This window comes from Taeniopygia guttata, chromosome 33, assembly GCF_048771995.1.
Source record: "Taeniopygia guttata chromosome 33, bTaeGut7.mat, whole genome shotgun sequence".
Taxonomy (NCBI): Eukaryota; Metazoa; Chordata; class Aves; order Passeriformes; family Estrildidae; genus Taeniopygia; species Taeniopygia guttata.
In genome coordinates, this window is record NC_133058.1 from 548612 (window position 1) to 560354 (window position 11743).

Sequence of the window (11743 nt, forward strand, 5' to 3'; positions counted from 1 at the left end):
GACCCCCCCCGTTATTTCGGACCCCGGGGGCGGGACCCCCCCGGTATTTCGGACCCCCCCCCGTTATCTCCGACCCCCCCCATTATCTCTGACCTCCCCCCGGGACCCCCCCGTTATTTCGGACCCCCCCCCCATTATCTCAGCCCCCCCCCGTTATTTCGGAACCCTCCCCGGGACCCCCCCCCGTTATTTCGGGACCCCCCCCGTTATTTCGGACCCCCCCCCGTTATCTCCGACCCCCCCCCGTTATTTCGGACCCCCCCCCCCCGTTATTTCAGACCCCCCCCGTTATCTCTGGACCCCCCCCCCACCCCGGAGACCCCCCCCCGTTATCTCGCCCCCCCCCTCGTTATTTCGGACCCCCCCAGCCCCTCCCCCCTCCCCAAATCGGGGCAATTTTGGGGGGATTTGGGGGGGGCCATTCGCCCCCCCCCCAAAAAAAGGCAGCGTGGGAAAGCCCGGGGGGCGTGGCTTGGGGAAGGGGGCGTGGCTTGGAGGAGGTGGGCGTGGCTGGTGAAGGAAAGGAGCCGATGGGGAAAAGAAGGGGCGGAGCTACATTTGCATACCGGCGGTTGGCGGGGCCGAGGCGGTGACTGACAGTTGTGGGCGTGGCTAAAGCGCAGTGATTGACATCGAAGGGGCGTGGCCAACACAAACCCCTCCCCCAGCACAATTTTGGGTCGGTTTCTCTCGATTTTATTAATTTTGGAGCTGCCCCGCCCCCCCAAGCCCCGCCCCCTCCCCCAGCACAATTTTGGGTCGGTTTCTGTTGATTTTAATAATTTTGGAGCTGCCCCGCCCCCCCAAGCCCCGCCCCCAGAATTTGGGGTGGTCACGTGGTGGGGGCCGGGACCATCTCGGGGGTCTCCTCAGGGTTTTGGGGGTCCCTGGGGGGGTCTCCGGGGGTTTGGGGGGCCGAAATCGCAGCCGGGGTCTCCCCATGGACTGCAGACCCCGTTCCCACCACCACAACCTCCCCAGGAGCTCCAGATCCCACCCCAATGTTCTCCCCGTGGATTGAGGACCCCGACCCCACCACCAGGACCTCCCCAGAAGTCCCCAATCCCACCCCGAGGCTCTCCCCACACCCTGCAGACCCCGATCCCACCACCAAAACCTCCCCGGGAGCTCCAGACCCCACCCCAACGTTCTCCCCATGGACTGAGGACCCCGACCCCATAACCAGAACCTCACTGGAAGACCCCGATCCCACCCCGAGGTTCTCCCCATGGACTGAGGTCCCCAACCCCATAACCAGGCTCTCCTTGGGGGGCTCTGAGACCCCAACCAGGTTCTCCCCATGGACTGAAGACCCCGACCCCACCACCAGAACCTCCCCGGGAGCTCCAGATCCGACCCCAAGGTTCTCCCCGTGGACTGAAGAACCTGACCCAACTCCAAGGCTCTCCCCATGGATTGTGGGCCCCGTTCCCACCACCAGAACCTCCCCAGAAGTCCCTGATCCCACCCCGAGGTTTTCCCCACGGACTGAAGCCCCCACCCCAAGGTTCTCCCCATGGACCAAAGACCCTGACCCCACAACCAGAACCTCACTGGGAGCTCCAGGCTGCACCCCAAGGTTCTCCCCATGGACCAAGGACCCTGTTCCCACCACCAGGGTCTCTTTAGGGCCCTGTGGGATCTCAACCAGGTTCTCCCCGTGGACTGCAGCCCCCGATCCCACCACCAGAACCTCCCCAGGAGCTCCAGGTTGCACCCCGAGGTTCTCCCCATGGACCAAGGACCCCGTTCCCACCACCAGGACCTCACTGGGAGCTCCAGGTTGCACCCCAACGTTCCCCCCATGGATGGAGGACCCCGATCCCACGCCAATGTTCTCACCATGGACTGCTGCCCCCGACCCCACCACCAGAACTTCCCCAGGAGCTCCAGACCCCACCCCAATGTTCTCCCCATGGACTGAAGACCCCATCCCAATGTTCTCCCCATGGATTGCAGACCCTGAGCCCACCACCAGAACCTCCCCGTGAGTTCCAGGCTGCACCCCAAGGCTCTCCCCATGGATGGAGGACCCTGGCCCCACCACCAGGACCTCACCAGAAGACCCCGATCCCACCCCGGCGTTCCCCCCATGGATTGAGGACCCCGATCCCACAACCAGAACCTTACCGGGAGCTCCAGACCCCACCCCAACGTTCTCCCCATGGATTGCAGACCCCGATCCCACCACCACAACGTCACCGGGAACTCCAGACCCCACCCCAAGGTTCTCCCCATGGATTGCAGACCCTGTTCCCACCACCAGAACCCCACTAGGAGACCCCGATCCCATCACCAGGACCTCCCCAGAAGTCCCTGATCCCACCCCAAGGCTCTCCCCACACCCTGCAGACCCTGGCCCCACAACCAGAACCTCCCTGGGAGCTCCAGGCTGCACTCCGAGGTTCTCCCCATGGATTGAGGACCCTGTTCCAACCACCAGGGGCTCCTTGGGAGGCTGTGGGACCCCAACCAGGTTCTCCCCATGGACTGCAGATCCCACCCCACTGTTCTCCCCATGGACTGCCGCCCCCGATCCCATCACCAGAACTTCCCCAGGAGCTCCAGACCCCACCACAACGTTCTCCCCATGGATTGAGGACCCCGATTGCACCCCAACGTTCCCCCCATCTCCTGCCGCCCCCGATCCCCCCTCCCCGCCTCCCCTCTGCCCGGTACCACCACCACCACCCCCGCCGTGGCCGCGGTGGCTCTTGCGGTGCTTCCAGAGGTTGGAGAAGGAGCGGTAGGCCTTGCCGCAGGCGGCGCAGCCGTAGGGCCGCTCCCCGGTGTGGGTGCGCCGGTGCTCGGCCAGGCGCACGGCGAGGGCGAAGCGCTTCCCGCACTCGGCGCAGCCGAACGGCCGCTCGCCGCTGTGCAGCCGCCGGTGGTCCTTCAGGTGCGTGGACTGCCGGAAGGCCTTGCCGCACTCGGGGCACGGGTACGGCCGCTCGCCCGTGTGGATGCGCCGGTGCACCTGCGGGAAAGCCCGAATTGGGGAAAAAAGGGCGGGAATCGGTTAAAATCGGTGCTGCTGAGTCAGCAAAAATAGGGAATTTGTTTGTTTGGATTCCCTCGTAATTAACCACAACCGGACCTCGGTCGTGGATGTGCCAGTGAACCCGGAGTGTTAATTTTGGGACAATTAAAATTAAAAATTTTAGGGGGTTAAGGTGAAAAATTTTGAGTGAGTTTGGGTTTGCTGAGTCAGCAAAAACAGATAATTAGTATTCCCTCGTAATTAATCGCAATCGGACCTCGGTCGTGGATGCGCCAGTGCACCTGCGGAAAAATCACGAATTTGGGGAAATGAGGTAAAAAATCGGTTAAAATAGCTGCTGCTGAGTCAGCAAAAATAGGGAATTTTCTTCTTTTTTGATTCACTCGTAATTAACTGCAACCGGACCTTGGTCATGGATGCGGCGGTGAACCCGGAGTGACAATTTTGGGACAATTAAAATTAAAGATTTTAAGGGGTTAAGGTGAAAAATTTGAGTAAGTTTGGTGTTGCTTAGTCAGCAAAAATATGTAATTTTTGGATTCGCAATTAACCGCAACCGGACCTCGGTCGTGGATGCACCAGTGCACCTGCGGCCGGGGGGGTTTGTCCGGTAAAAATCCAAAATTTCCGGAAAACAAGGTCAAAATTTGGTTAAAATAGCTGCTGCTGAGTCAGCAAAAATAGGTAATTTGTTTGGATTTGTAATTAATCGCAACCGGACCTCGGTCAACCTGGAGTGTGAATTTTGGGATAATAAAATTAAAAATTGTAGGAAACTAAGGTGAAAAATTAGGTAAATTTGGTGTTGCCGAGTCAGCAAAAACAGATAATTAGTACTCCCTCATAATTAATGGTAACCAGATCGTCATAGTGGGTGTGTCGCTGAACCTGAGGTGATATTTTTGGGGAAAAAATTGGGTAATTAAAAATTTTAGGAAACTCAGGTGAAAAATCAGATAAATTTGGTGTTGCTGTGTCAGCAGAAACAGATAATTAGTACTCTCTCATGATTAATTGTAAATGGATCGTCATAGTGGATGCGTCAGTGAACCTGAGGGGATATTTTTGGGGAAAAACTTGGGCAATCCCCGCCCGGCGCACCTGCAGCGAGGTCTCGGTGCTGAACGTCTTCTTGCACTCGCTGCACTCCAAATTCTTGGCCGCGCGTCGCGGCGCCGGCCTCGCCTCGGCTTCCGCCTCCGGCACCGGCACCGGCACCGGCACCGTCACCGCCGGATCCTCCGCACCCACCGGCTGCCCGTGCGCCGCCTCGTGCGCCCGCAGCCGCGCGGCCGAGCCGCATTTCCTGCCGCAGACGCCGCACTCGAAGCGCCAGCCGCCGTTGCCGCAGCGGTGCTCCCGCAGCGCCGCTGCACCCGCGAATGCAGCCCCGCAGCCCTGGCAGCGCTGCGGCGGCCGCCCCGCGTGGCCCTGCAGGTGCACGTCCAGCAGGCGCCGCAGCAGGAAGCCGCGGCCGCAGCGGCCGCACTGGTAGGGGAAGGCGCCGGCGTGGCGGGCGCGGTGCAGGCGCAGGCGGTGCGGGCGGTGGAAGCGCAGCCCGCAGTCGGCGCAGCGGTGCGGGAAGCGGCGCAGGTGCACCTGCAGGTGCTGGCGCAGCGTGGAGTTCTGGGCGAAGCGCTTGTGGCACTGCGGGCACTCGTGCGGCCGCTCGCCGGTGTGCGTCAGCTGGTGCCGCAGCAGGTTGGCGCGCGAGCCGAAGCGCTTGCCGCACTGCCGGCAGGGGAAGGGCCGCTCGCCCGTGTGCGTGCGCGCGTGGTTGCGCAGGTGCGACGACTTCTTGAAGCTCTTGCCGCAGGCGCCGCAGCGGTGCCGCCGCTCCAGCCGGTGCACGAAGCGCTGGTGCCGCGCCAGCGCCGCCGCGCTGGGGAAGGACTTGGGGCAGGCGCCGCACGCCACGCCGCGCTCCGGCGGCTCCTCCGGCGGCGGCTCCGGCGGCGCGGGCGGCCCCGGCGCGGCGTGGGAGCGGCGGTGGTACAGGAACTTGGTCATGCTGGCGAAGGCCTTGCCGCAGGCGCAGCGGTGCAGCGGCTCGGCGCCGTGGCCGCGCCGGTGCGCCAGCAGCGCCGCCTCGGTGTCCAGCGCCGAGCCGCACTCCAGGCACAGGTAGAGCGCGTCGCGCGCGTGGCCGGCGCGGTGCCGGCGCAGCTCGGCGGGGTCCGGCAGCACCCGCGGGCACAGCGGGCACTGGAAGGCGCCCAGCGCGTGGCAGCGCAGGTGGGCGCGCAGCAGCCGCGCCGACGGCAGCAGCTCGCGGCAGTGCTGGCACCGCGGCTCCGGCGGCGCCGCCGGCGCGCTCGGCGGCACCGGCTGTCCCGGCGGCGCCAAGTGCCCGACCTGGTGCTCCAGGAAGTCCTTGGGGCTCTGGAAGAGCTGCAGGCACTCGCCGCACTCGTAGAGCAGCAGCTGCACCTCGCCCGGCGCCTCGGCCGCGCCGCCCGCGCCGTGCTTGCGGTACGAGTGCTCCAGCGCCACGCGCGCCGTGCCCGGCGCCGCGCCCGCCGCCGGCCGGTGGCTCTGCCGGTGCGCCAGCCACAGCTCCTGGCTCTGGAACAGCGCGCGGCACTCGGGGCACTCGAAGTGGATGGAGCCCGGCGCGGGTTTCGGCGGCGGCGGTGCCGGATCCGGTGCCGAGAGCAGCTTGAGGTGCAGCTCCTGGTGCTCCAGCAGCTGCCCCGGCGTCAGCAGCAGCGCGCCGCACTCCAGGCACTGGAAGTGGCTCGGCGGCTCCAGCAGCTCCAGCGGCGCCGCGCGCGGGGCCGGAGCCGCCGGCGGTGCCGGGGCCGTGCCGGACGTGCCGGCCGCGCTCAGGTGCTGCTCCTGGTGCAGCAGAGCCTCCTCCAGCGACGGCGACTGGTGCGAGCACTCCGAGCACACGTAGCGGTGCTCCAGCAGCAGCAGCGTCTCCTCCGGCGCCGACGACATCTGCCAGGGGGAAATGGGGGATGAGGGGGAAATGGGGGATTGGTTAGAGAGGGGGAAAAAATGGGGAAAATTGGGGAAAAAATGGGGGAAAATGGGGAAAAATGGGGAAAAAATGGGGAAAAAATGGGGAAAAAATGGGGAAAAAATGGGGGAAAACACAGTTAGAGGGGGGAAATGGGGAAATTTGGGGGGAAAATGGGGAAAAAATGGGGAAAAATGGGGAGAATATGGGGAAAAATGGGGAAACAATGGGGAAACAATGGGGAAAAACAGAGTTAGAGAGGGGGAGATGGGGGGATTTGGGGGAAAAATGGGGAAAAAAATCAGGTTAGAGAGGGGGAAATGGGGAAATTTGGGGAAAAATGGGGAAAAAATGGGGAAAAAATGGGGAAAAAATGGGGAAAAACACAGTTAGAGACGGGGAAATGGGGAAATTTGGGGGAAAAATGGGGAAAACGCAGTTAGAGAGGGGGAAAATGGGTAGAAAATGGACGAAAATGTGGGAAAATGGGGTTAGAGAGGGTAAAAATCAGAAAAAATGGGGGGAAATGGGGAAAATGGGGAAAAATGGGACAAGAGAGGGGGAAAGTGGGGGAAATGGGGAGAAAATGGTGTTACGGGAAAAATTGGGAAAAAATGGGGGGAATGGGGAAAATTGGGAGAAAATGGGGTTAGAGAGGGGGAAATTGGGGAAGAAAGGGGGATTTGGGAAAAAATGGGGGGAAATTGGGGAAAAACAGAAAAATGGGGGAAATGGGGAGAAAATGTGGAAAATGGGGGGAAATGGGGGGAAAATGGGGGAATGAGGAAAAAAAGGCAAAAATTGGGATGGAAAAGGGAAATTGAGGAAAGGGGAGAGAGGGGAAAGCGAGGATCCCGCCCCCACCCCAAAATCCCCGCAGGGACCCCCAAAATCCCATCAGGGACCCCAAAATCCCATCAGGGTCCTCTCGACCCCTATCGGACCCCACAAATTCCCCAAAAGTCCCCCAAAATTCCCCAAAAAGCCCCAAATTCTCCCCAAATCCCTCAAAAATCACCCCAAATCTCCCAAAAGGCCCCAAACAGCCCCGAATCCCCCAAATTCTCCCAAAAGTCCCCCCAAAAGCCCCAAAATGCCCCAAATTCCCCCAAAGTGCCCCAAAAAGCCCCAAATTCTCCCAAAATGCTCTAAAATGTCCCAAATTCCCCCAAATTCTCCCGAAATGCCCCCAAAAGCCCCAAAATGTCGCAAATTCCCCCGAAATGCCCCAAATTCCCCCGGAAATTCTCCAAATCCCCCCAAAAGCCCCGAAATTCCCCAAAAAGCCCCAAAATCCCCCCAAAATCGCCCCCCCCGCTCACCTCGGCCCCGCTCGCGCTTTCCGGCCGAGGCCCCGCCCCCGCCGTGACGTCACCGGCCGCCATGCTGGGCCGGGAGGAACCAACGCGGCGCTTTGGGGGGGGGGGATTTTACCAAAACCGAGGGGTTTTTGGGGGAATTTGGGGCTTTTGGGGGGTTTCGAGGGGAGGGGGAGGCGGAATAAACCAACTGGCGGCTTGTGGGGGGGGGAGACAAGGCGGTTGTGGGGGGGTTTTGGGGGTTTGGAACACACCAAGGGTGATATGGGGGGTTTGGGTCGTACCAAAAACGGGGATTTGGGGGGGTTTGGGGTCGTACCAAGAGGTCTGGGGGGTCTTGGGCAGTACCAAAAGGGGATTTGGGGGGGCCTTGGACCATTCCAGAGGGGATTTGGGGGAGATTCTGGAATATTCCAAAGGGATTGACGGGGCGGGGGGTCCTGGGCGGTTCCAAATGGATTTTGGGGGGTTCTGCACCATTCCAAAAGGGATTTTTTGGGGGGTTTTGGACCATTCCCAAAGGGATTTTTGGGGGGGGGGGGGGCTCTGGAACGTTCCAAAAGGGATTTTGAAGGGGTTGGACCATTCCAAAAGGATTTGGGGGGGTCTGGGCAGTTCCACATTGATTTTGGGGGGGCCTGGGCTGTACCAAAAGGGAATTTTGGGGGGTTTGGAACATTCCAAAAGGGATTTTGGGGGGGTCTGGGCCGTACCAAGGCGGTCTGGGGGTGCCAGGGGGAGGAGGGTCCATACAGACAATTTTTATTTTATTTTTTTAAATTGAAATTTTATTTTTCCCGCGTCCGACGCTCACGAGGCCCAGGGGGGAGCGGCCGGAAAAGGCGGAAAAACGGAAAAAAAAAACCAAAAAACGGCAAAAAAACAAAAACCAAAAGCGAAACGAGAACGAAAACTCAAAAAAATCCAAAAAAAGCCAAAAAAAATCAAAAAAACCCAAAACAATCAGAACGAAACTCCCAAAAATGGAAACCCCACAGGACCGAGGGCGGGGCTAAAGGGAAGGGGCGTGGTCATGAGGCCACAGTGGGCGGGGCTTAAATGACCATTTAAGGGCAAAGGGGCGGAGTCACAGCGGTGGGTGGGGCTTGAATAAAAAATTCCCTTTTTTTTGGCTTTTTTTGGCCTTTTCCAGCTTTTTTTTTTGTTTTATTTATTTTTTCTTTGGTTTTTTGAGTTTTATTTGTGTTTCTTTTTTATTCTTTTTTTTTTTATATTTTTTGGTTGTCTGAGGGTTTTTTAAATTTAAATTTTTGGTCTTTTTTTTTTACCCCTCCCCAGGGGTTTTTTGGGGAGGGTTTTGAGGTTTTTTTCGGTTTTTTCTCTGTTGCTTTTTTTGCCTTTTTTTTTTTTGCTTTTTTTTTGGTTTTTTTTTTTTTAGGTTTTTTTTTTGGTTTTTCCCAACCGATTTTGGGTCAATTCAGGTAAAAAAATGGGATTTTGGTGTGTGGGGGGGAGGGGACGTCTTTGGCTTCTCGGAGGGGAGGGGAAGTAAAAGGGGAGAGGGTCTTCAAGTGACCCCTCCCCCACCCGGATCCCCCCAAAAAAAGAGGAAAAAATTTTAAAAACAGAGAAAAAAAATTAAAAATTGAGAAAAACCCCAAAAATGGAAAAAAAACAGGCAAAAAAATTGAGAAAAATCAAAAAAAATTGAGAAAAGCTCCAAAAAAATGGAGGAAAAAAACCCGCAAAAAATATTGGGGGGAAAAAAAAAGGGGGAAAAAAATCCCAAAAAAAGTGGGGAAAAAATACCAAAAAATGCAGAAAAAAACCCAAAATTTGGGGGAGGGGTGGGAGAGCTCCAAATCAGGGGGGGAACCCCAAAAAAAAAAAAAAAAAAAAAAAGGAATTTTTTGGGATCCACAAAATTGGAGGGAACCCCCCAAAAACCGACCGGGGTGGGGGAGGGGCAGGTGGGGGGTTTTGGGGTCCCCCCCGGAGATTTTTGGGATTCCCGCAGGAATTTTGGGGATTTTTGGGGTCCCCCGGGGATTTTTGGGATTCCCGCAGGAATTTTGGGGATTTTTGGGGTCCCCCGGGGATTTTTGGGGTCCCCCGGGGATTTTTGGGGATTTTTGGGGTCCCCCCCGGGTTTTGGGGGTCTTTGGTTCTCTCTGAGGTATTTTCTGCCCCTCCCCCCCCCGGGGCCTCTTTGGCTGCAGGAATTGGGGGAAGGGGGGGAGGGGTCGGTGACGTCACGGGGCGTGGCGGTGACGTCATAGGGGCGGGGGTGACGTCGCGTGGGGGAGTGAGGTTGTGACGTCATAGGGGGTGGGGTGTGGGGGGTGTGGCTACTGTGGGGTGGGCGTGGCCACCAAGGCCACCATGACCATGAAATTGGCCACCATGGCCACCATGATGATGGCCACCATGACCAGTGTGACCACCATGGCCGCCATGGCCACCATGACCACCATGATGATGGCCACCATGACCAGTGTGACCACCATGGCCGCCATGGCCACCATGACCACCATGATGATGGCCACCATGGCAATGGCCACCATGACGATGGCCACCAGGACCATGACCATGGCTGTGGCCACCATGACCATTATGACCACCGTGACCACCATGATGATGACAATGGCGACCATGGCCACCATGATGATGACCATGGCTGTGGCCACTACAGACACCATGACAACGGCCACCATGACCATGGCAATGACCACCATGGCCACCGTGACCATGGCAATGGCCACCATGGCCACCGTGACCATGAAAATGGCCACCATGACCATCATGACCAAGAAAATGGCCACCATGGCCACCATGACCATGGCAATGACGACCATGGCCACCATGACCATGAAAATGGCCACCATGGCCATTATGACCACCATGACCACCATGATGATGACAATGGCGACCATGACAATGACCACCATGATGATGGCCACCATGAGCATGGTAATGACCACCATGACCAGTGTGACCACCATGCCCATGCCGGTGGCCACCATGACCATTATGATGATGGCCACCATGACGATGGCCACCATGACCACCATGATGGCGACAATGGCCACCACAATGGTGACCACCACAACCGGTGTGACCACCATGACCATGGCAATGGCCACCACGACCACCATTATGGCCACCACGACCTTCCATCTCTCCCCCTTGGCCACCCCTCCCCCGCCCGTGGCCACCACCGGGGCCCCGTGGCCACCTCGGGCCCCACCCCCGTTTTTGGTTCAGTTCTGAGGTATTTGGGGGAGGGGTGGCCCCGCCCCCCGCGCCGGGGCGGCGCAGATTTTTGGTCTGAAAACGGCAAGTTTTGGTCTAAAAACGCCGGTTTTGCTCAAAAAACGCCGGTTTTGGTCAAAAAACGCCAGTTTTGCACTAAAAACACCGGTTTTGCTCAAAAAACGCCAGTTTTGCTCAAAAAACGCCAGTTTTGCTCAAAAACCGCCGTGTTACGGGCTGAAAATGCTGATTTTGGTGTAAAAATGGCGATTGTAGTGTAAAACCGGCGACTTTGGGTCAGAAATCGGCGATTTTGGGTCCGAAAGCGCCGATTTGGGGCTTCTGGCGCCTTCCGCGCTTGGCTCCGGCTCGGCGGCTCCGCTTTGGCTTTTTTGGTCTTTTTTTGGCATTTTTGTCCTTTTTTTGTCCATTTTTGTCCTTTTTTGGCATTTTTCTCTCCTTTTTTGGCATTTTTGGCCTTTTTTGGCAGTTTTTTGTCCTTTGTTTGGCATTTCCAGCCATTTTTTGGCATTTTCCATCCATTTTTGGCATTTCCATCTTTGTTTTGGCGATTTTTGTCCCTTTTGCCACTTTCCTGTCCTTTTTTGGCATTTCCTCTCTTTTTTGGCATTTCCCATCCTTTCTTTGGCATTTCCGGTCATTTTTTGGCTTTTTCTCTCCTTTTCGTCCATTCTTTTGCCACTTTTTCGTCCTTTTTTGGCATTTTCTGTCCTTTTCTGTCTTTTTCTGTCTTTTTTTGCATTTCTGGTCCATTATTGGCATTTTCTCTCCATTTTTGGCCATTTTTCTGTCCTTTTTTGTCATTTCAGGTCCATTTTTCTCATTTTTTCACCATTTCCATCCTCTCCTCCTCCTCTTTTTTCATTTTCCCTCTTTTTCTCAATTTCCTCCTTTTTCCTCCTTTCCCAGTCCGTCCATCTCCATTTTTCGCTTTATTTGACCGGTTTTTGGTTTTTTTCTTTTTTTTTTTTTTTTGTTTGTTTTCAAACTTTTTTTTTTTTTTTTTTGGGCCTTTTCAGCTCCTTCTTTTTGTGTCTTTTTTTGGCTTTTTTTTTTCTTTTTTTACACATTTTCCATCTATTTCCCCTTTTTTTCCCATTTTTGGCCATTTTTTTCCTCTCATTTCCTCTGCGGGGTCGAACCCCTTGGAAATTGGGATTTTCCCCATTTTCCCCAATTTCCGTCCTTTCCTCCTCATTCCCATCAAAATAAAAAACCCAAAAT

At 56.7% G+C, this 11743-nt stretch overlaps 2 protein-coding genes across 2 annotated transcripts in view; one reads left to right on the forward strand and one right to left on the reverse strand.

Moving 5' to 3' along the window:
* The window catches only part of RPS19 (ribosomal protein S19), a 110226-nt gene that overhangs the window by 22159 nt on the left and 76324 nt on the right, over positions 1 to 11743 (forward strand). The window lies entirely within an intron of this gene.
* Positions 833 to 7369, reverse strand: ZNF574 (zinc finger protein 574). The gene is made up of 3 exons (XM_041712394.2): positions 7289 to 7369; positions 4103 to 5944; positions 833 to 2977 (listed from the first exon to the last, which is right to left on the reverse strand). The coding sequence occupies exons 1-3, from the start codon at positions 7349 to 7351 to the stop codon at positions 833 to 835; spliced, it is 4050 nt and encodes a 1349-aa protein (XP_041568328.1). The 5' UTR covers positions 7352 to 7369.

What these genes read in the sequence shown, in the direction of transcription:
- ZNF574 (XM_041712394.2), bottom strand. Translation starts at nt 7,351, where the DNA reads ATGGCGGCCGGTGACGTCACGGCGGGGGCGGGGCCTCGGCCGGAAAGC. An exon ending in AAAGCGCGAGCGGGGCCGAG is followed by an intron (nt 5,945 to 7,288) that starts GTGAGCGGGGGG and finishes TCCCCCTGGCAG; the next exon opens with ATGTCGTCGGCGCCGGAGGA. An exon ending in GCACCGAGACCTCGCTGCAG is followed by an intron (nt 2,978 to 4,102) that starts GTGCGCCGGGCG and finishes GCTTTCCCGCAG; the next exon opens with GTGCACCGGCGCATCCACAC.